This window comes from Balearica regulorum, chromosome 4, assembly GCF_011004875.1.
Source record: "Balearica regulorum gibbericeps isolate bBalReg1 chromosome 4, bBalReg1.pri, whole genome shotgun sequence".
In the NCBI taxonomy this organism is placed as follows: domain Eukaryota; kingdom Metazoa; phylum Chordata; class Aves; order Gruiformes; family Gruidae; genus Balearica; species Balearica regulorum.
In genome coordinates this window covers 18,294,183-18,318,765 of record NC_046187.1, presented here as the reverse complement: position 1 = coordinate 18,318,765, position 24,583 = coordinate 18,294,183, and the positions used below count along the sequence as shown (strand labels likewise).

The following is a 24,583-nucleotide window of genomic DNA, read 5'->3' as shown; positions in this document are numbered from 1 at the left end:
TGCAATGGGATGGAGAGGGTGTTTTTGTTGCTGTCTCATGTAGACCATGACCACATTAGCAGCTGAGACCTCATTGCTGTCCTGATAAGCATCACTTTGGACTGAATTGCCAGTGAATGTAGGTGCTGTTTAAAGTATGGAACAATTTTTTTTTTTTTCATGTTAAGCCATTAAATATTAGTTTCCTAGTTTAACAAATACATAGCTAGAACATGCAGAAAGACTGAATAGTCTCTCGAAGAAATGAATAGTTGTATATTCTTTATGGCAAAGAGAACTGAGACATGCTAGACTTTTCAGCAACATACATTAATACTAAGTAGTTAATATACAAGGATGGTATTCACCTTGACTTGTGTAATCATAAACAAAAGTACAAAGGAAGGTCTCTTAAAAAGAATCAAGTCAGTTGCACAGTTAGTTTATCAAACTGCTGAACAGTGGGAATTGCATTTTTCGTTCTGGTTTTAAGAAAACTTCTTCATGAAGTACAGTTTCAGGTATGCAATGGTAAGGAATATTACTGTCATGCAGGCGAGAGCCAGGTGGTTCTGCCACAGGCCCCAGCTACTTGCATCAATGCCTTGATTTTTCAGATATTCATCTCCGGTGCACCACCTATGGATAAATACACACACATTTATAAACTTAGTCAGTTTGAAGTATCTACAAAGATCCACAGAAGTTGTAGTGTGATTTCACGTATATAATAGGCCAGGCAAACACCAGCTATATGGTACTATTTTATTTTCTATTTGAAATTTGTTTTTGTTGTAGCTACAATCAGTTTCCTATAGGAAGCTGAAATGGATTTTGTGAGGCTGTATATGGTAGTGTGTGTGTATGTGTTTCAGTAAACACAGTTTAAAGAAAAGAAAGAAGCATAATGCCAGGTATTTCTAGTGTTATAAATACTAAATATGACAATAAGCAGAATGTTCTCTGCAGACAGAATGCAGAAACCCAGTCAAAACTTCATTTTCCATATAAAAACTTACTGATGACCAGCAGAATCTGTATCTCACAAACAGACTAATGCTCTAGGACTTTGTAAGTTACTGGTGGTGGGATTCATTTTAATGTACCAAAATACTTACGGCTGGCTTATCTCTTGATCGTTATTGTTGCTCGTTAAATTTGTGTTGTTACTGTTGCTGCAAAAGTTCAGACCAGTCAATTCATTGATTTGTAAAGCCTTTTAAAATAAAAGAAACAATGACAACATAAATTAGTAGGTAAATAAATGACATATTAACAAGATGAAATATAATTCAATTCAAATTTATTCTAAAAACATGATGGTATCACTATTTATTATGTTGCCCAAATCCCCATTTTTAACTGAGCAGCACAGTTCTTTTACGAAAGGAATGTATGCAGTCCACACCCTGCAATGCACGTGCGTCGCCAGCCTTTAACACTTCCCCCAGGCTAGACTATTTCTGCACAGGAGTAGTAAAGCCCAAATTTCTCTGCAAAACATCACCCTGGCTTAAATTACCAAAAATTAGGGGAAAAGTTTTAGCCTGACAAGTTTTTGTTTGAATTGATGGAAAAGAGAAGAATTGGGTTTTTTTTCTTTTACTCTGTATCGTTTTTGTCCAACTACATTCCGGTGGATGTAGTTGTTTAGTGTCTCTCTCATTAGGAGGTATTTCCAAGTTACAGAAATGAGTTCTTGTAAACAACAGTGGGTGCCGGTTGATGAGAAATCTTTCTTGTTTCAAGATACTGCCTTACGTTCTAAGGCTGCTGTACTTAATTAGCTTACCTTTTGCTCATTAGCCCATAAAGTTTGGAGTTCTCTTTATCATAAGTAAAGACATTCCTTTCTAGCAAATCTTCCAGGTCTGTACACAGGAAAATACAGCACTTACTGTCATTCCGTATCGAGGGATGCTAAAGTATTTGAGCCAGGAGAGCCAGGACATGATGCTTGTGAGATTGACCAGCAACCCGGAGAAAATCTAGAGGCAAGGATTACAAAAAAGCCACAACAACAAAAAAATTACAAATTACATACCATGTGTTCTTCTCTAGCTCTTGACTCTGCTTCTTCAGATTAAAAACAAGTGGGAAGACATTTTTAGAGGAAGAAACTCTTCTAGTGGAAAAACAGGGGAGAGGGAAGGAATCATTTCTGTTACCCAGCTTTGGGCCATAACCCCATGTGATCCTTCTGCCAGAGTAACGGGGAATGCTTTCACCTGTGCATTAAACCCAGATGCTTCCCATCTACGGGTTCCACATGGGTTCACATGAACTGTCTGCTGTTACTTGGGTGTGTGGAGGTGTGCACTCAGTTTTGCTTGTGTGCCCCGAGTCTGAGGCAATGTGGGTTTTGGCTGTTGGTTCAGTGCTGCCTTTATGGTGCCTGTGTTCTAACTGTAGCTGTTTGTGTGTTGTCCGGTTCTAACGTGCCCAGTGGTTGGCTCTGCAGCTGAAGAGAGCAACTACAGTAGTGGTCCCAGAGAGCAGGACGCTACGGGTCATGTCCTCAGCCAGCCAAATTTGTCTTTGGCAAAGCTAAAGGAGAGTGAACGTAATGTAGCTCCAGGCCGCTTTTCTGCTTTCCAGGCAGTACGCTGGCTGCCAAGGCCACAGAGAAGAGGTCAGAGGAACCACTCTCCCTCCCCCTCAAACCCAGCCCCCCAGCCCCTGGGTTCTTGTTAGTTAAAAGGACAAATCAGAATATTCGATCCACAGTATCAGAATATTCAAATCAGACAAATCAGGATATTCAACATGCTCAACCCCACAGTCTTTTTGCAGAATTCAGCTGAACTCTGTGCTGGTAGGATTTCGGGATTCAGTCTAGAAAACTGAACAATGCTACTCACAATCATAAAAACAAATGTGATAGTCATGAACAGGTTTGCTACAGCGACCACGCTCTGTCCTGCTGCAATGGCTAGTGCCATAGAAGTGGCTGTGTAGGACACCATCATAAGGGTAAACATCATTGTAAAGAAGGCTTCTACTGTTGGTTTCAAACCTTAAAGATCAGAACAAGAAGGGTTTCAGTATGATCCTGCCAAAAGCTCTACCACTATCCTGACTTATGTAGTGCATCCTGCCTATGGAATACATTTTGTCTGACAGCATAGGCTACGTCACTGAGACCCAGGACTGGAGTGGGGCTTGTGACAGCCCATATGGGTATGCCCTGACAACAGAGGACAGGATGAATAAATAGTATGCAGTAACACTGGAGACAGCAGAAGTACTGTACTCCACACAGTCCAAGGTGAAGACTTCACTGTGGCTTCAAGTTGTCTATCAAAGGAGACATTTCTAGTGCACTTCCATGAGCAGCAGTTGTACAGCATTTCACTTGTTTCCAGCAGAGAGCTCTCCAAATGGACCTTGGGTGGCTATGGATTTGGTAGCGAGGTCTATCTCACTTTAGTTTCACAGTCTGAGAGCCTGTTGCTGAAGTGGCCTTGTTTCCTATTCCTTAGGTAAAAAAACTCAGACCAAAGCGAACTGTGATTATTTTTAGATTTTGCTTGTACTTTCAAACCTTACCCTAGGAAAATGGTCTGATTGCTACATGTTTTGAGGATGATGTTTGAAGGTGTTCTAGGGTTGCAAAAGTTGGTGCCAGCAATTTTCAAAGTCTGCTCACTGATCAGAAGGCATTTCACCAAAAAGAACAAGCTGATATTAATTCACACAATATTAAGTTTTTAAAACAAAACTTTTTCTTTGATAGATGTTTTTGCAAGGATGGATAAAATATCTTGTAAAAGTCACTGGAAGCTAAGATGGACATAAATGAAAGGGAATAAATCAAACCTATGTAGTAATGATTATGGCGCGCTGCCTTCTAGGGACAGTGGAGATGAGACATGCCACAGATCTGACAGGAATGCTTAAATCTTTGGAAGTGTGTCTTTTCTGTAAACAGTATGGTATCCTAAAAGCAAATGTAGTAACCACTGCCATGTCGATGTAGTGCTTTAGCCCATATAAATATACAGGTATACATGCACATATAAAAAATGTGAGTGCCTTGTTGATTTATTGATAGGGTTGTAATGGAACTGTAGGAGACCATACTTGCCTAACATGAAGTAAATTATACAGGTGAAGATGATGCTTGGTATAGTCCTCATGGGTATTAAATCAGCCATTAGCTTTGAGATGAAATATGCAGATGTTCTGTAGTACCCACTGATATATTCATGTCTGGAACAGAGATATATACAGCATATTACAAATTTAATCACTAAAACCCACTAAGATTATTTTCACCTGGAGACAAATGAATTCTAGCTCAAACTGGAAAAAAAAGAGTTCTTTCATGGTTAGGCTGTAATGCAAAAGTCCAGTATCCACATACTATAGTAATGGAGGCATTTTCATATGGATACTAATGCACATAATTTTTAGTAAATATATGTGTCATGTCATCCAAACAGAGAGGGAAGGTAAAGCTTAAATAATTTTCATTTTCTGTACAGTGTAATCTGCATAGCTTTAAGGAATCCAGTCAGTATTTACTGTCCTCACTAGCAAGTCACAAACTTATTAATCAATACCTAAATTGAGTAGTCAGGGTTTTTTTCCTACATATGTTAATAATTTTAAACTCTGAGCCGTTTGCAATCATAGGGACTGTTTTGGGGATTTGCAGACAACTCACTAACAAGCTAAAAGAGTACACTTGCAATGAGCACTAACAGTGAAATAATTTGAAAACTCTGCACTAGGTTACTTAGATGACAATTAGCTACAGCAGGGCAAACAAACAAGCTCTCTAACAGTAGTCCCCGATAAACTTTTTGTATGTTTTACTTACGTAAATATCTTTTTTTCCACAATAAAGAGTTCAATAGCTGAGATGCTGCTGAAACACTGGTTGGTGGTCAGAAAGAACATTGCACCCACTCTACACAAAGCAAAACACCGAGCTGTTATTAAAAATCTAATGTAAATGTAGTGTTTCTGCTGCAGCGTGCATAAATCCAACCATAGTGCCTGGAGCTCAGCAGTACGTGACCTCCCATCCCAAATTCCATGGGAAAAGGCTTGGTTACAAGTCCAAGTCCATAAAAAGCCTGAAGTAGACATGGTACAGGCAGTATTTGTTATTCGCATCCAATGTTCTCTGATGCAGTCAAACGATAGAAAGTGAACTAATTTTCCTTTTTTTTGGATGTAATTTCATGACATGTTAAAAATTCTCAGTCTGTGAACTGAATAAGCAATGTGAGAAGTTGTTTTCACCTTTTCCACTAAAATTTAAGGCTTTGCTTTCACACTTTCATATCCAATTTAAAACTGGGCCATTTTTAAGTAAATCCTATGACGTGTTTCAAGACTAAGAACCCAGAGCTTTCTTAGTTGCAGACCCCTTTGTCAGGTCACATACATACAGCTGTCAAAATGATACATAGACCAGAATAATTTTAAAAGCTAGCTTTAGATGCACCTTCTGACATACTGCTGGTAAACTCAAGCGTGTATATAGAAGGAGTTGCAAGATCAAAGCTTTAGTTACCTAGGTTTATGTAGCCAAGTCTGTATATTTTAATCTTTAATCTTTTCATCTTGAGGAAATCTTTGTAGAAAGTTAAAATGCTGCCATGCTGTATTAAGCCTTTTTAATATGATGTCTGCTGTTCGGCGTTTTCAGCAACCTGAAAACCTTTCAGTGACTGGCACTGAAAGATGTCATCCTACAGAAGTGGTGTTACTCCATTTGGACTGCTTGTCCAGGTTACAGCATGGCAGGGCAGAACTGCACCCCCCCTCTCAGTTCTGCAGGGACCTCCCTAGAGGCAGAAGAACGTCTTTACTTTGAAGTCACTAACGTAGGCTTGGCCTTACCTGCTGATGTGAAGGGAAGCATTTGCTTAAAGAGGTAGATATATTTCATAAAGAGCTTGTGGGTTTCTTCTCAGCCTCCAAGGTGTTTGTTATCCTATCGCGATGATGAGGGAGCTTTATCAAATTTTTGGAGATCTAAAATTTGGATATCATTACCTAAGCTGACTAACCTGTTCTGTAGTCCAGCAGAGTCCTCTTTAAGTCCAAAGAAAATGGCACCTACAACCAGTCCCAGGAAAGTCGTAACACACAGCTAAATGTAAAAAAGAAAAGAAGAAAAGTATTATTCTCATCGCTTTCAAAGTTTCAGTAATTTTTTTTTTAACATGTAGCAGGTAAGTGTAGATTGACAGGAAGTGTTTTCAGAAAGGAGAAAAGCTACCCAAGCTTTTGGGAAGGGAGTTGATGGGGTGGTTAGCAACCTGCAGCACAGCAGTGTTTTGAGTCTTGCCCCACGGTATCCTTTGAGAGGTGTCTGTGAGACACAGCAGCTCCCTGGTGCCACCTGCCCTCAGCAGCAGCCAGATGCTGCTGCCTCATGTGGGCAAGGCATTGGGACGACTGAGGAAGGAGGGACTGTACAGGAGCTTCAACTGCCGCTCACTCTTCTGCGGTGGTGCTGGCAGGAGGTACGTTCCTGCAGCCATATCACAGCTTTTCCCCGACTTCCGGCCAGGCCAGGTCTATGACTTCAGTGCCAGGGAGCATGCTAGCACCAGCGATAGGAGGAGGACGATAGCAAGGGCTTGGTGGGGCAGGTTAGCAAGAGGGAATAACACCTTTCCCCAGAGGAACCCCAGCATCACGTCCACCTCAGCCAAGCTCCTTTCCCCCACCACTGTTTCAGCCATTCTTGGATGTTGCGATTAAATTAATTGGTGGTGTCTTGCAACGTTGCTCCTCTCTCCCTACTGATACTCTTCACCATTCATCCTCCCTGGGACAGTCAGTGACTCATCTGCTGCCAGTGACAAGGGTAACTTCAGCTCTAGGGCTGACCACGGCTCTTCGGCGCAGTGCTTCTGTGGTGGTTTCCCTGGAGCCATCTCAATGCTACTTTGAGCTTGGCAATCAATAACCAAAAGCAGTCTTTCCTGACTGCTGGGTTAGGGATGACAGTTATTTTTCATGCTCCACAGTGTGTAATTGCTGGGCTCTATCACACACCTTATTCATGGGATTGTTTTTAACATGAGCAAGATACTGTGATCAGGCCATAGGTGTACTGATAATTGCAGTCTGTAACACAATTTAAATAGCAAAGATACCAGCTGCCTCAAGGATATAATTTAAAAGACTGAAGTGTGTACATCACACCTTTTAATGCTAAATGCAAATGACAAAAATCTCAGCAAAACTGATGGTATCAGGCAGTTCTGTCATTTTTAAGCACGAGCAATGCATGTATTGTAATACCATAAACTCCTTGATCCATGGTACCCTATCGCTAAGATCCTGCCGAAAGGAGCAAATGTCAGGGATAATTGAGCTCCTAAGCCAATTGCAGTGGAAAGCAGGGATCATATCAAGACCAATTTGGAGCAGATTAATGAAAAAAGGCTTAATGAGCTATGTACCTCTCAAAGAGTGCTTGTAAAATCCATCCCTAATGAGGGTGGGGAGATAGAAAAGATTGTGAGAAACAAGTCAGGACCTTGGGGCATTACAAGATCCTTGAGAGTCTAATTCTTGTCACAAGGTCAAGCTTTTACAAAGCAATTATTAAGGATCTCCATAGTATCAACATACAGACACACACACACATACTCAAAGCCTTTTAACCTCAGAGATTCTGGACTCATTTCCCCTCCATACTGGCTGGCTGTTCACTCATTATATAAACCATTATGAAGATAATTTATACCCCTGGCTTGGGACCAATTTTTCTGTTGGCTTCTCTAGAATTGCTGAGAATTGCAGTGGGAGTTTTGCTGGTGCTGGGACTGCAGAGTTTGGCTCGTGAATTAGGGAATTCCTGAGGATTAGCCATTCTGCAGAGGTCAGCCAGGCATTCTTTATTTTTGAAAGCAATGTGCAGCTTTGAAGAAATCAACACTTCTGGTGTTGATTCTTCTGAAAAAGCAGCACTAACAGGGCCAGTCATGTAAAACATGCTCATTTTCCGTGGCAGGTGTTAGACCCTGTTGTGATCTTCATCACATCTCCAGAAGACATCATTCCCATTATGAACAGGCATTACGGAGACCATGAAAATATTTTTACACTTGATTCAACTGCCAGCACTTCATTGTGTGCTGAAGTTTAATTAAGTCTGTTAACTTTCCCTGGCTGGGGAGAAGATTTGAAGCCAAACCCCACAGTGCCAAGCCTGGACAATTGGAGTCTGAAGAATGTTCTTGAGCAAATGTGTGAAACTACTTCGGAGATAATCTCCTGGCTGGGAGCAGCAGAACACCCTGCTGGAAAAGGTCGTGCCTCCCAAAGTCTTTCAGTAGTCCAAAATTAATTACTGGATGGTCCCTTATGCTGCTCATTTTGGAGCATTCAGGACACCTTGTAGTGAATCAGATTCACAGACTATGAACACTCTTTTTTCAGATGCTTACTGCAGTCAAAATATCAAGAGGCAAAACCATCCCAGTGACTTATCTAATACAGGAGGGGAATAAATTCAACCTACACCACAAAAGGATAGATACAAATAGCATTACCTGAGCTATAGAAGCCTGAGGGTTTCCTACCAGATTTTTAAATGTGCGTTTGGACACCCATTTCAGCTGATGAAGGAAGGAATTGGCGTATGTGATTTGTCGGAAAACTGCTTTTGTTTTCTTTATATTTCCTGGAGAAATATTCTCTAATACTGCTTTTGTTTCTTGGTAGTAGGCAGAGTTGGAGTATTTTTCTGCTAACTTCTCAGCCAAGGTTTTATCACATTCAGTGTGTTCTTCAGTGCTCTCTGCTGAAAAGATTAAAAAGAAATATGACTGTTTCTGTAAGGGATGGGAAGACTGTTTAGGAGTTAAGCCTGGAGAGTTATGTTGGGGTGGGAGAGTTACTAACGAACCAGAAGAACTAATGTGCACGTTTAGTTCCAGTGATTCGTTGCACTCCGTCTCCTAGCATGCAATTCAAAAGAGTCAGTATAAATAAGACCAAACCTCTGTGTTTGTCTATGCAACCTGTCCCACAGGCAGCTGCTTCACAGCAGACTGACTAGGTAAACCCTTGTCTGCCGAAGAAATTTCAAACTGGCAGCAATCTGACTTTTAATCAAAAAGTGATTCCCCCCTCCCCCTCGCCCCCAGGTTTCTGTAAGTAAGTGATCTGTTTTGCAGATATGATAAGATAATCCTAGACATCCCAGACTTTTAGACCCAGGTAATCTGGCATGTGTCTAATTCAGTCAAACTTTGGAGTTTGTCATAAAGAAATTTCAGCTGGAGCTCCTTTTTTTTTGTCTCAACTGTACTCCACTATGTGCTTTTCCACTGACAAATACAATGTGTGTTGCCAGCTATAATACTAGTCAGACCCTGAACACACTCAGCATTTTTGTAAAATGCTGGTGCCTTCTTTGGTAAAGGTACAGTGAAACTGTGTTTGGGCACATAGCATATTCATTATTTCATTTCCTTTTTCATTCATGTGAAAAGAGAGTGTGCTATTAATGAGTAGCAACAGACAGGATGAAAAAACATGTTACTGAACAGTGAGATTTTATTTGTTAGTTTGGGGTAATTTCTGCCTTACTACGACTTCAGGGAAGCTTCAGGAGAACACTGGTCCCTTATCCCCTACTCCCTCTTCCTACCCTACTCAGAGGAAGGAAATCAGTAATTTGATAACAGATAAACCATTACCATTAGGTAAAAAATACAAGTCATAACTGCATCAAATTACGTCTGTAACTGGAACAATTGTCCTGGTTTATTGTCTCTGTTTCTGCAGGACTTCAGTTGGTTAGCCTTAAAGATGAAAGAAGCTCTTTCTCTGTGTTGAGAGGTAACAAAATAGTTTCTTATATTCCCAGACATTATAACTTCAACACAGGAGAATATTCTTTCACCTTTAACATCTTGTAATTTGAGTGTGACACAAAAGTATACAGGTGAGTTTATGAAGAAATGGATAGCAATGATAAATTACTAAATACCTATTTATGAGAAGCAAACTATTCTTGCATAGACAGGAATATTTTTTATAATAGGGCTGTATGTGAATTTGGTATTTATTTCAGGTTATGCTAATTATTTTCCATGTATAAACAAAAAGAAATGGTGTGGGGGGTGTGTTTCCCTTTAAAGCAACATGGATCAGCAGTATGTAATACTCTCATGCACACAAATAACAGTATGCTTGTACAACATGGTTATTGGTTGTTTGACGCTTGTGATTTTTCTATGTTGTGCTGGATGCCTTCTGGCAAAATACGCGTTACGGTAATTTCACTCAGCTCTGGGTTTCGTACCTGTGTTAGTTTCATCGGTCCTGCTCATTGCCACTGCAGTGGAGTCTCCATTAATGATGTCCAGGAAAAAGTCGGCAGGGTTGTTGTACGGCTCACACTTGTAGCCTGTGGTGACAGCATTACAAGCCCTGAGCGGTGGTTGTGTGACTGACAGAGGGCTGGGCATGGCCGTCATGAACACAGCCATGCCATCGTGCCTGTTGAGCAGCCTGCACCATAAGCATTGCGGGCTTCAAAAGGTCCGTGCTTACCCACGAGACGAACAGCGCTGCCAGACAGCTCTATCAGTGAAAGTCAGGTGACAGCTAGCAATGTGCCCTTCTCAACCTTAGCCTGGGTTTTGTCTAATTAAGATGTGCCTGGGAACAGCTGATTAGAGGTCAGCCCTATTGTCCAAACCCACATATGGGTCAAGAGGTGAAACACCAAGAGAAATGCTTGGCCTGTTAAAATCCCGGGCTTGCTAATACACACCATGTCCAATTCTGATCAAGCACGATTGGCATTTTGTTCAAGTTAGTGCAAACTGAAGGTGTTGCTACAGTTGGCCCCGCTGTGAGTTGTGCTCACCGATAGACTGGAAGTACCCGATGGCATGCTGAGCAGGCCCGTGGTATAGCACTCTCCCCGCAGCCAGCAGCGTCAGGTTGTCAAACAGTCGGAATATGGAGTACCGAGGCTGGTGGATGGAGATGATTATTGTTTTTCCTTGTATTGCCATCCTGAATGTGAAGAATGACAGAGGTGTTAGCTTTGCAAGTTGTTTCAGCATTTAGATAAGAGAATTTGCAAATTCAGTTAAGCCTTGGTAAGGTTTGATTAACTTGGCATGCCAGAGAGGGCAGGGGAAAGGAAAAAAAAAAAAAAAGATAATATTTAGGTAATATTCCTAGTGTCTGTGTGAGAAAAGAAAGTTCCCTCTCACCGGGAATGTTGTTGGAAGGGAAGGTCCTAGGAAGATTTTGATGCAAACAGAAAGCTCTGGAGAGAGGTGTTTGAGTCCTCTTTGCTTGTAGTAGATGCAAAATTGTGTAAAATTTGCAAATAGAATAGCTAACTGTGTCCTAACTACCATCCATGTTAAAATTGATCACCTTACCAGACTGTACAACAGGCGTTTTTATCACTTTCTGACCCAAGCAGACATGAAAATGAAGCTGTCCACGACAGCTATTACGGACAAATTGCAGTCCCGGCACGCACGCATTTTGTGCAAGGCACTTTGTGTACTGCTGCGAGCAGCTGCTTTGGAGTGAGAGAATTCATACAGCCTTTTTCCTGCTCCCTTTGCAGCCTGGGCTGACTGGTAAGTAGCTACATGTCTGATTTCCCTGATTGCCCATTCCAACTGTAATTTAAATCAAATACATCTGGAATGTGGCAGAGTTGAGTAGTGAAAACAGGAAGCTGTTTCCAAGGCCATCACCTTTTCAGTAGCAGTAGGACAGCGTTAGCAGTGCTGGCATCGAGTCCCGTAGTTGGCTCATCCAAAAATAAGATGGCAGGATCCGTGATGAGCTCCATCCCAATATTGGTCCTTTTCCGCTCTCCTCCAGACACCCCGCGAGTGAACTGAGTGCCAACCTGCCACAAAACAAGAGACTTGTCTCATTTGGCCTGATAACAGATATTTCAGTGAACAGCATCCAACCAACATGGCAATATTTGGGAAGAGTTGTAAGAAATTTTGACCCTATTCTCAGGTGCAGATGTAGATGTCACCTCACACATAGGTTGTTTCTTAACATTAGTATTACTTGAGGTGGTCTCTTTTTTCTCCAACCACAGACTACCTTTCCCCTTCCCCGCAATGTAATAGCATATGGCAGTATCAATGCAGGGTCTGTACAGATCACCGTACAGAAATGTTATTAATTATTGTATTACTGGAATAGTCTGTTGAATTTTACTTTTTTTTATCTGCCATGCTGAGCCATTTGGTTAATTAAATAAATCACTTAATATTTGTTCATTATTTAAGTACCATATTTACACGCCTTACCTTGGAATCTGCCACTTTGCTCAAACCCAGTTCCTTGATAATCTGATTCACTCGTTCATCTTTTTCCTGTTCCTTCACTGACTTTGGCAAACGGAGTGCTGCTGAGAACTTCAAATTTTCTCTTACAGTCAGGGTTCCCACCACCACATCATCCTTGATGAAAAAAAAAGTAGATAATTGGTGGTTGCTTAGCAATTTCTGTTTTTTCCTCTGAGAACTGCAACTACATGTGTTTTATGTTGTCCTGCATGCAGAGGGCCAGTAACAACCACCAGAACATGTGATAAGGTGCATCTTCAATGCCTGTGTCATAGCAGACACTTCATTTCATGCATGTAACTATATTTGCCTTTATTCATAAAGCAACGCAATATAGGAACATCCTCCATCATGCATGATATCAAAATGCATAAATAGCAATGTATCCAAAACTGTCGCTCATGTATTCTTACCTTATTTGGCTTTTTGGAGGTGTTGAGTGAGATGCTAAAGGGACCTAAGGAGCAGCTACAGCTCAGGTGACTATCACTGTGCATTTGTTAGTGCAGCCTCAGCCCACCGCAGGTAAGTGCAGGGAGAAGAGAAGAAAGGAAAAGAGAGGTTGGGTCCATTTGGGGTATGGTGAAGGTTTTCCAAGCTTGTTTCAGCAAAGGAGGAAGGAGGGTAGGTTTTTGATATATTAGCTGCTTGTCTCTTGCAAAAGGAATCTGTCAGACGTAGGAAGTTCAGAGAGTTATGTGTGCTTTGAGAGACTACCTTTCTGTAAGATGCTGACCATAAATTTCTGAGGGGTTTTCATAGGTGCGCCTCTTCAGGTCTTGATAAACTGCAAGCATGCTGCTGAGCACGAGTAGTGGGGAGGGGAAAGAAATGAAAAGAGGGATGCGGTTTTCCTTCTTTTGTCCTTCACATGTCTTTCTCCCCAGCCTACGCTGGCAGGACAAAGGTTTTCTCAGAACAGGACTTACTGACATTGTCCCTGGGCAAGCAGAGTTACAAGCTTTATATTACCAGAAAGCATCATACTTGAAAAATACTCCATTCATATTGGTACAGCTGTTCCCCCAAATGGAGAACAAGGAAGGACCCAAAGCATCCGCTCCTGTTGACTGTAGAGCATTAAGGAAAGAGACTCAAATACAAAGTAGAGTCTCTTTCCCAGTGAGGGTGGACATAGAATCATGGAATCATAGAATGGTTAGGGTTGGAAGGGACCTCAAAGATCATCTAGTTCCACCCCCGCTGCTGCAGGCAGGGACACCCTCCACTAGACCACGTTGCCCAAAGCCTCATCCAACCTGGTCTTAAACACTTCCAGGGAGGGGGCATCCATAACATGTGGAGAGTTGCTACTGCACCAGCCTTGATTCTTGGATCAAGGCAAGCTACTTGCAACACTGCAGCAACTTCTTGCAACTGCAGTCAGAAGGAGACAATAAAATCCATAGAGTGATAAAAATTACTTACCTGTACTACATATCCAGAGGTACATTTAAAGTTAGCAGGCTGAGGAGCTCCATTGATCAAAATGTCACCAGACAGCCCATGGGGATCCTTCCTGGCAGCCAAGATGTCAAGTAGACTAGGAGATAAGTTGGTTACTTTGTCAGGTGACTGTGCAAGAGGTAAGCTCTCTGAACCACAAACCCAGTTCATGGAATGAACAACTACATAAAAGCATCCCATGTTAAAAATTTGCTATTCAGAAAACCTCCCGCAACTTTCAAGGACTGAGTTTCTTTTGTCCTGATTTTCTGGGTAATTTCATAGTGCATTTGTGTCCATTCATTCAATAATATGATCTTAACCTAGAATGATACATAAAGATAGTGTATCAGGAAAGTGTGGACTAAAATTGAATTACATCTTTGTAATGTAAGCTGATTGTCTTTTTTTGAATTCAGGTATTTCTCAAAAAACAGTGAAATTTGCACAGACTTAAATGAAAACAAAATCTTTCCCAGAAAGTATTGTCCATTACTGCTAAAATATTTGCAAGTTCATTTTCTCCTTGGTGTAATTTCTGTGTAGGGCAAAGAGGGCACTTACGAAGATTTACCACTGCCAGTGGGTCCCAAAATTGCATTTAGTCCTGGTCTCATGATGCCACTGTAAGACAAAACAGGTAGGTTTTACAAAATAGGGTGGTTTTATCTCACTTACTGTTTCATCTGATAGGCTAGTGTAAATTATCTGTAGAACTACTTTCTGCATCCCGTTAATTTTGGAATTAATGAAGCTGCCTGATTACGAAAAATATTTGTGCTCCACCTTAATTTTTATTCTTAATTCAGGAAGAACGAATCCTCATATAATGAAGACAACACAGAAACTTGAGTAAAATGTAGCAAAACTCATATGCATGCTTCTGCCCCGTGGATCTCTAGAAATGAAGCACACACTTGCTTTAACCACATTCAGTTCTAAAGGTATTACTCTCTTAACAGAGAGAATAATGGTCCCTGTAGACCGAACATATTAGGGATTTGTCTGTACTTACAGGAACTGCAGTTGATGATAATTTCTCCATATCTGATTTTAAACCACATGAAACTCAAAAGCCAGATAGATAGAAAAGGTTTTTAAGTATTTAGAGAAAAGACCCTATAGAAATGATACAGTATATGGAAATACTGCTGCCTTTTTTTTTTTTTTGTCTTTTTACTGGAGCACATGAAGGCATCACTGCTCTTTTTCCTGACTAGCCCCTACAACCTGCGCTCAGCAAGCTTTGGTGTACACAAGAATCACGCTGCACATACAGATGCCTGTCTGTATGTGTACCAGGTTTGTCTTGAACTGCACTCTGATACTGGTTGTTACCAGCAATGCAGGTATCAGCAATCTGGGTACTTGGCTGTGAGTCTGACCCAGTACAGCTGTTCTTAGGGTCTAACGACATGCAGCCTAGGAGGCTTGGTTTTGCTCTTCCTGATGCCTATCTGTTTCCTTCAGTTTCTTATCGCGGAAATTTATGGTTCCACAGATTAAAAAGCATACACGTTATACATACATTATGTTGTATGTGATTTTAACACCAAAACCCAATATGTAACAAAACAAATGCAGATGTTGCATGTTCTAAAAGGGAAAAGCATAATGTGTGTTAAATGTTGGTCTTTTACAATAAGCCACAAGAGGGGCCTTTTTCTCACATCATTGCAAATGGCCAATGGCAGTCAATTGAGTCACTATAACATACGGCTCTTGAGGAGAGTATTGAATTGAGTATTTATAAAACACCAACCCTGTGATGTCTCCTTTCACTTACACAGGATGGAAGAACCAGCAGTATTGAGATGGTGGGAGACAAAGTGCCAGAACAAGCACCTAACACTGGGCACAGGTATAAATTGGGAGAGGAACGGCTAGAGAGCATCTCTGTAGAAAGGGATCCCGGGGTGCTGGTCAACAGCATGCTCAACAGGAGTCAGCAGTGTGCCCTGGCAGCCAGGAGGGCAAAACACATCACGGGGCGCATTAAATACAGTATAACCAGCTGGCCAAAGAGGTGATTATCCCGCTGTATTCAGACAGGTGTTTCACATACCTTTACCCTGCCCTTTGACACCTCGGTATGTATATTGATATCTTAAGCCAACCTAAAGCAGCGTAGCTCTATGAAAGATAGAGATTAAAGATTTTAAGAGCTCATGTTTAGGAGGTGTGGAAATTGCACGGGCAAAGAGCAGGACAGACAGTGCTACACAAAAGGGTGGATATTTATGGTAGAAATTGGAGTTAGGGTGCTGAAAGTGGCTTGGAATGGCATATTGTATGCGTACTTGCCACTTAGCTTAACTACTGAACTGTGAATGGGCAAACTTTATGTATAGGTTATTGAACAAAGACCATAACGACGCCATTCCTCTACTGCAGTAGTGCTCAGTGTTGGGAGGGGGAAGGCAAGACAGAGAAAAGTTTACATGTCTTCAAAGTTAACCTAACCCTTGTTTATATTACAGTCTTAAACATTTTAACAAAATTAACCTTCCCAAAGGCCGCCTTAGGGAAAGAGACGCAAGCGTCGAGGACAGGCTGTTGGTATCTCAGTTAAACACAACGGGACAGTGGGAGACTTGCCGGGTAGTGGAAAACAACCACAGCTGGCTCGTGTGCCCCGGAGCTGATAGCAGCCAGGAAGGCTGTCCCTCCCTGGCGCCAGGGGAAATAGCGCCCGGGAGCGTGCGCTCTGTGTTGTACAGGCTCGGCTCTAACAACTGAGCGCCACTGGGGCCTAGCAGGAAGCTTAAGCACAGTTGATAGGAAACACAAAGCAACCAAACATATATATATTTTTTCTAAATATTGATAAAATTCTGTATGTTGTGCTTAGTGGCTCAGTGACATGAGTGGACTCAACTGTACGGACAGAAATAAAACATACACATACTCTAAAGAAATGTTTAAATACATACTTGACGTCCCTCAAAACTTCTTTATGGGCTGTTTTTTGAAAACACAGGAACCCCGTCTTCAGCTTCACATGGTAGCAGATGTTGTGGAAAGTTAATACACTTCCTCCCCTGCCGGCTAAGTCTGGAGAGGACTGCTTTCTGCTGGGGATGCCATTTGTACTTGAGTCTGACATCTGAATACTTAGGTGTGGCTGGCCTTCTGCCATTTTTCCTCTATAAATGAAAAAAAACAAGATAAAGATTTGATTAGGCATGAAAGATGTGTCTGTTGGGTGCAGTGTTTGGCACTGGACCTACTGTGGGTCTTGCAGATGTCCATCTAGGTGTCTGTCTTTCAGATAGGAAGTTTGAGTCCTGTGGGCTCAGACCTCGAGGTGACACAGAGCTGATGGGGAGCTGGGTCTGCCATGTTGCTTCACACCACATGCAGCGTGGGGGGGAGATAGAGTATCCCTCCACCCTGATGGTCTGTTGTGGTGGGTTGACCTTGGCTGGCCACCAGATGCCCACCCAGCTGCCCTCTCAGGTGAATCTCTGCTCCAGTGCTTGGAGCACCTCCTTCCCCTCTTTCTTCACTGGTCTTGGTGTCTACAGGGCTGTTTCTCCCACATTTTCTCAGTCCTCTCTCACAGCTGCTGCACAGCGTCTTTTACACTTCCTAAACAGGTTTTCAGAGAGGCACTACCAGCATCGCTGACATGCTCGGCTTTGGTCAGCAGCGGATCCACTGGTGCTGGCTGGAGGTGGCTGTTCCCGGCATTGGGCAACCTCGGGTCCTTTCTCACAGAGGCCACCCCAGCAGCCCCCCTGCAGCAGCACCTGGCCACGGGCACCAACTACATCTGTTCTCCGTGTACAAAGAAGTAGGTACCTCTCACAGAGGGCACTACCATGACATTATGCTCTTTCTGGAGCGCTGCCCCTGGCAGAGAGGTCTGTACATAAACTGCATGCTTCTTGGAAACCACAAGTTCAACAGGTGACTCAGTGAAAGATCAGCTCAAAATTATTGAGGTCCAAAAGGATCTGGCCTTCTGCCTGTATGCTTTGTCAGACTTTTTTCTAGTTTTGAATATGCTTATCTCATTAAATACTTTTTTAAAGGAGTGGTTTGAAAGTAAAGATACTCCTCCTACTCTAGTGTTCCTGTGCAAAGGTGACAAGATCTAAAAATTGTTGGTTTATTTTTTAATGAAAATAATTTTGCCAAGGGTATAGGAGCATGGAAACCGACACCACTGCCAAGTAATTCTCTTCCTTGGATTTGCTTTCAATATAAAAACTAGAAGGTAGCTGTGGAATAGTTAAAAGTTATCTCACCTCCCTTGTAAGCCAGGCTCCTGCCTGTTGAGCCATCCACGTGCACCATGGAGGCATCCCCAGCTGTCCCTTGTGCATGCAGACCTTTGTCCTCTTTGTGCTTCCTAAGTGTCGTAGGGTCATTTAGGTGGGAGGCTGGATCTGGTCTCTCTTTATATATCACGTTGACTCATCAGAGTCTAATTACTTTAATTGTCACTAGGGAAATGTTAGTAATGCAGTAGTTCATGGGAACTGAGAGGGGAGATGAGCAGCTAGGTGCTCTGGGATGATCAGTGCCATACCTTAGCGTAGTTATACTGCTTGCAGCAAGGAAGAAGGCAAATTATGTGACCGTTTTAGAAATGCTGAATGAATTTGAGAGCAGTTAATCAAACGAGCCTCACAAAAAAAGCCGTTTAATCTAACACAGTCATATGGTCACATAAAAACCCAAGCCCTTATCTCGTCAGTTTGCTAAGGTTGCTTGACAGAGAGCTGAATTCTCCTTTGCGGCTATCAGCACAGTGAAACTGGAAGCCTTACTTTCAGCAGCAGACCTATCTGCATGTGAAGGCTGGTTCATCTGTCTCCCAATGATGCTATCCCAAATCTAGCCCAAGGTTACTACTTCTGACAAAACTGCAGTCTACTGTGCTGGTGAAAATATAAGGTCTTAATGTTTTAGTAATCAGTAATCTTGGCCCAATTTTCCTACAATGAAAAGAAACTGTGTTCCAAATATAATTATAATGGGACTAGCTTTAATTTAAGCTAAAACGGATTTTGAGTAAGTTGAACATCAATTAAATGTGCAACTTAAAGTCTGGAGGCCTTTTATGGGTAAACTGCCTACACTGTTCTCTGCCAGAGAAGACTGTAGCTGGAGGGCAGCTAATTTTATACAGCTATTTATAGAGTAGTTTCTGGGCTAATCTGGCTGGACATCAACCATTTGAAAGGATGCTTTGGTAAAGTAGAGATGTGCATTCAGAACCGCAGTGGGAACTTTTCGCTTAAAGTCTCACCATGCACTGAGCAGATGTTTGCTAGCATGCTGAGCAAGGTACCACACACTCGGCTGCAGAGTCAATGCCATGGATAGACATTACAAAATCCCTTGAACTGCTGGATAACCAGCAGCATGATGAGAGTGCAGAATTCTTCAGAAGACAGTGTGAATCTGACCTTGATATATCACTGCATCGATAAAGTATCTAGATCAGTATTTTACTTGATCAGATTTTTTTGTCAGCTTAATGTTTCAATATTACTGATGTAATGCTATGAGCAAATGGAGGAGAGTGAGGTGGAGTCTTACCTCAGGCATTATCAACAGAATAGTTAGATTCTTCTTTGTTTCATTTGTATTTGTTGGGTTTTTTTCCAAAGACCAGTATAAAAACCTAATTTAGCACTTGCACTGAAATTTCAGAAATGCTCTTTAGAACACAAGCTTTTTATTTAGGAATGAAACAGATTCAATCTTCCAGACGGAACCTGACTGGCAGACAAGAAGCAGAGGACCAGAAACTATTTTCATAAATAGAGGATCACACTACTTTCACAGAGTCGTTCTTAAGAACAGACAGTACATTGAAGTTTAATTTACCAATTGACTTATGATTAGATTCTACACACCTTTGCAAAGAACGTTGCAGAAGCAAGATAAATAAATCAGCTGCAAGAAAGATTAGACTATGATTATCCATAGCAGACAGGCCCTCTATGGCTAATGCCACTGTCAGCAGGAAACCTCCAATTCAGGAAGGTCTGAGCTCACTGATTGCCCGAGTCTTACAGAGAAAAATAGTGTTATTTGATATTGTTCTTTGTGAAGGCATTAGTTACTGGCAGGTGTGAGTAGAGGATTCAGATCTAGCTGGACCTCTGGTGTAAATCAGCATGGCCCTTCCTGGCTGCAGAGCCGTTGTGCTACTTGCAGTGACAGGGTGGGATGCTATAGGTGGAAGATACGGATTCATCTGTGTGCTGTTCCTCCTGACAGCTGCCCCTTCAGGGAGAAGTGTATTTGTGGGCATATGCCATTTATCAGAGTAAAAATATTCTATTATTTCAGATGTTAGGTTAATACCGAAAACAGCATTTTACATTTTCAGAGCTACTAGAATTTATTGCAGAAAGAAATTGCAGAATACTCATTCATTTAAAAAAGCTTGAATGGTTATTTATCAGTTGCTCTATGAAATCTGTTAGCTGTCTCTCTTCTCAAAGGAGCATAAGCGTTGCAAGGACTCTGTGACAGCAGCTCCATGGGATGACAAAATGACAGATTTCTGGACATGCTGGTGGGAAGGGGCCTTGGGAAGTCCCACAACCCAGCTTCTTCCCTCCGAGCAGGACTGTCACCAACACGAGATCAGGGCGGCTGTGGCTTTGCCTGGGAAACCTCTGAGAGTGGTGATTTGGATCTCAGCTAAAAGTGTAGTGAGAGAAGATGAAGTGCTAACAGCAGAAAGAATGCCTGTGTGCTAGAGTTAGGCTTTTGATAAGCTTTTCTTTTTTTCTGGAGACCATATTTCACTGTGGAGTAAGTACTTGCAGTGAGATATAAACAGTTTGGTGTTTTACAAACCAACCTTTCCATTTCTGATCTAGCAATAACCTTCACCATAGGAATACAGGGGCATGCTCCTTTACAGCTAATACAATTGTCAGCTGTTTGCAATTGCTCCTTAGAGACAGATTTTTTAAAATACTGCTTTAGGCCTTGTTCAAAAAATTATTTATTCTGTTTAATGATGAGCTATGAGACATTTTAAGTCAGAGCATGTGCAGGACAAAGAAACAACTGTGATAAATTACAATCAAATCAATTTCTATGCATTTTTTAAATGAAGTTTCCTAGAATTCATTGCCAATGGCTTACAAATATCTACTTCAGATCAGAAATAAGCAGGAGATTCAATGGCAACAGGTACTGCCTGCTGTATTTAGAAATATTCGTTAATATGATAAAGTGTTTCGTATCTTCATCATATCAGCTCTGGGTATAATACATTATTTTTGCCTCAGCTAAATATAAAACTTACTAATTCTTTGGGAATTTCACACATTTCATTTGTTTTCCCAAATATTTCTAAAATATTTTTATTGCCACTGATTTCAGCATGAATTTCAGTTCAAGCCTAATAGAAACCCCTTTTCTTCAGAGATATTTAGTCTGAGAAAATTTTGTCCAGAGGCAAAGTACTGAATCTTGAGATTTAACCACTTATTAATGGCAAAATGAAACTACTTTCTTAAAAACGATGATGAAATCTCTTTGTGCACTGTTTTGATGCACAAAAATTGAAACTCTCAGTACGGTCACTTCCCTGTGTATTCTTCTGAGACTTGTAAAGTACAGAGTCTCATTTTCCCTACATGCACAGGAGCACTAAACAAAACCATAAAACAACAACAAAATGTACTACAAAGTTCCATTGACTTAAACCTACTTGAACCACAGCAACACCATACCTGGGGTCTTTCAATCAATTTCAGTAAACCTATTTGTATCCCTTAAGATATATTGTCTATGTAAAAAGCTAAGTAATATTAATTCCTGCCAGTCTTCTTGCAAAGCATTTGGCACCGGAGGGATTTGCAGTTCAAATAGAAAAAACAGTACTATAGGAGTGGTAGTAAAATGTTGAATGGCAAAATTCAGAAGTGCATTTTAATTGATTTTTTTAAAATCCAGGCAGTTATTCAAAGTATTTTATCTCTATAGATAATAACCATTGAAATTACTTAAGGAGGGAGAGTTTTAGAGACACAAGCAGCTTTCAGCAGAATTTTCTAAAGGAAGCTGGCTCAAACCCTTTAAAAAAAATAGCCTGCTTGCTTTTTTCTGAATACTTGAACCTGCCAGAGAAACCACAATTAAGTGAGCTATTATTTCTATTATTTTTAATGGGTACAAAGTTTAATCTTGCAACCTGCAAGCTGAAACAGTACAGTATGTACTACAAATGTGCATTTTAGACTTTGGATACATATAAATTCACAGAAGCTGTAAGTATACCTTTTTTCTCCTCTGTAGTCACATGTATTTACAGGGGGGTGTAGACTGGCCAGAGAACGGACGTGGGCATGCAAAGAAGGCAGTACAGCCTAGTACTGCCAGCCCAGGACCATACAGTCCTCTTTCTCAGGAACACGTGTAGGAAATTAAAACTATTTGAGTAAATAAGGATAATGCGATTCAGGCAATCTGTAAGTTAATTGCCAACCGATTTACTAGGGATTTGTAACCTACCTTCTGTGAAAAGAGCCCAATGTGTTTATTGGGGACTGAGTAAGCAGCATTCTGTGTGTGCGGCCATTTACATGCGTGTTGTCTGCAGTGCATTAACACGCATGGGCAAACTCCAAGTACGGTAGTTCCTGCAAAATATTCTAACTTTTCACCTTTTTACTGGTTTTACTTTAAGTCTTGAAGCTTTCATCCCCCATTTATAAAACATATTTTTGTTAATTTCTTGCCAAATTTCTCAATAAAATCCCTTGAAAAGCTGGGAAAAGGTAGGCAAGCATTTTGCTATGTTTTCCTTGGCTGTTGGAGGAAAACAGCTGCTGAATCTAATTCTTTAGCAATGGCAGAATAAGCAATTCATAGATGAGAAAGCAAGCCGCTACACCAAATTAAATCTATCTCAATAAAAGGGCTGAACTGCTGCTATTGACTCACTTACCAGCAGCAGGTCTGGGTCAGCACTGCCGGGCTGCTGAGGAGGTGGCAGAGGTGGTGGAAGGGAAGCAGGAGCCAGGGAAGAGGAGAGCGTGATGTGTAGGAACAAAGCCCCAGCGGCTTGCTCAGCTTGCAGGGCAGGGCAGTCCCACCCGTGTCATCACGTCTGCTGCGAAATGATGGCGAGCAAGGAGCTGGGTTCCCTGCACTCCGTCACCCCGGGGAGTCTCCACCCTCTCTCTGATTGCTGGGGAAGCCGGAGAGCTTCATGGGGAGGGCAGGGCCAGGACGAGCCACAACTTTCACCTTTTTTTCTTTTAGCCGAATAAGTCATAAGGAAGCTGCAGCACACCTCGTCAGGAGCCGCCCCAAACCAATGACATTGGTAGCGGTGACATTTGAATGAAGTATAGCATCTCCACCTGCCAGAGGCTTGCAGTGATGGCCGAGTCTGGTAGAGCTGGCAGGGTGTGATGAATGCTAGCATGGCATGTCAGACAAGGCACAGCTGGTTGTGAAGTCTTCTCCCCCAGTGGACTGCAGATGGGTATTACCTTGGTATGTTTTCCTTCATTTCAAAATACCTGCAAGAATGCAAAGTCTGTACTGAGCCCATCAAAGCAGGGTTTTCACAGGATAGTATGTGGGCATGTAATTGATGCTATGGAGGGAACCATGCTGTCGGCCTGGCTGGGCCCACTGGGCAGCGCAGCCCACAGCTTTCCAGGAGCTGCGCTTTCATCCAGAGCGGCACCAAGGACAGGCATGCCACTTGTCCCATTTGCTCCCTGACACAGTTTTGCTTGCCAGGACAGCTACAGCTTTCGAATCCAATAACCCCAAAGATTAGGTCAGCCAGGCTCGGGGGGATGCTGAAAGAACTCCTTCAGTTCAGCTGGGCTGCCTGCGCTTGGCCAGCATCCCAGGCACCATCCTGTGGGAAGGCTCTGCCAGTGCTTTGACAAGAACACGAACTCACGTGGTCGCAATCGTTTTCCTTGGCGGAAGGACACAGAAGAGCACACGTTACAATTGGTTTCCAGTTAAAAGCATGAGCTTTACGCTCTCATTTTGCTAGCAAGACTCATCACTAATTAGTAAACACCAAGGCTACGTGTAAGAGCTGTCTGGGTCAGAACATTACAAGGCTACCTTTTTTTAGCTGGCTGTAACCTGGGATGGGTAAGTATCTCATCAGTCAGCAATCATGCTTCTGGGATCTTGTTCTTTCCTTTATCAGTAGTTTTATTGTAATTAACTCTGTACTGTATTTATACAAGACTTATAAGCATCCTAGCAGCTAGTGAAGACCATTGCATAGTCCCAGTAGCATTTGAGAAGGTGCATGTATGACCAAATAGATGCAAAAATAGTTATCTCATTCAGGGAGTGTTATCTGCAGTCTGGCCTGGAAACCTCATGTCGTGGTTTAACCCAGCAGGCAGCTAAAACAACCACACAGCCGTTCGCTCACCCCTCCACACCAGTGGGATGGGGGAAGAGAATTGGGGAAAAAAAAGAAAAACTTGTGGGTTGAGATAAAAACAGTTTAATATGACAGAAAAGGAAGATAATAATGATAAAAGAATATACAAAACAAGTGATGCACAGCACAATTGCTCACCACCCACAGACCACCAATGCCCAGCTCGTTCCCGAGCCGTGGTCTCAACCCCCAGCCAGCTTCCTCCCAGTTATATACTGAGCATAACGTCATACGGTATATATTGTGCACCCCCAGCCTCCTCACTGGTGCAGCAGTATGAGAAGCTGAAAAGTCCTTGACTTGGTGTAAACATGGCCTAGCAACAACCAAAATATCAGTGTGTTATCAACATTATTCTCATCCTACATTGAAAACACAGCACTATACCCACTACTCTGAAGAAAATTTCAGTAGT

At 41.9% G+C, this 24,583-nt stretch overlaps 1 protein-coding gene across 1 annotated transcript; it reads right to left on the bottom strand.

The window, feature by feature from the left end:
* Positions 1-290: 290 nt before the first annotated feature.
* Positions 291-22,880, bottom strand: ABCG2 (ATP binding cassette subfamily G member 2 (JR blood group)). The gene is made up of 16 exons (XM_075751315.1): positions 22,687-22,880; positions 16,688-16,900; positions 14,319-14,378; positions 13,737-13,851; positions 12,270-12,422; positions 11,694-11,851; positions 10,838-10,989; positions 10,268-10,372; positions 8,508-8,758; positions 6,006-6,088; positions 4,805-4,894; positions 4,067-4,191; positions 2,841-2,995; positions 1,878-1,967; positions 1,098-1,195; positions 291-618 (listed from the first exon to the last, which is right to left on the bottom strand). Exons 2-16 carry the CDS (start codon positions 16,891-16,893, stop codon positions 468-470), a joined length of 1,992 nt encoding a protein of 663 aa, XP_075607430.1. The 5' UTR covers positions 16,894-16,900; positions 22,687-22,880; the 3' UTR covers positions 291-467.
* Positions 22,881-24,583: the final 1,703 nt, after the last annotated feature.

Excerpts from the sequence above, each read along its gene's own strand:
- ABCG2 (XM_075751315.1), bottom strand. The coding sequence starts at position 16,893 with ATGGCAGAAGGCCAGCCACACCTAAGTATTCAGATGTCAGACTCAAGT. Across the intron at positions 13,852-14,318 it reads ACTGGCAGTGGTAAATCTTC|TCTACTTGACATCTTGGCTG; the intron begins GTAAGTGCCCTC and ends CTTATCTCCTAG. Across the intron at positions 10,373-10,837 it reads CGGGTACTTCCAGTCTATCG|GCTACAAGTGTGAGCCGTAC; the intron begins GTGAGCACAACT and ends CTGTCACCACAG.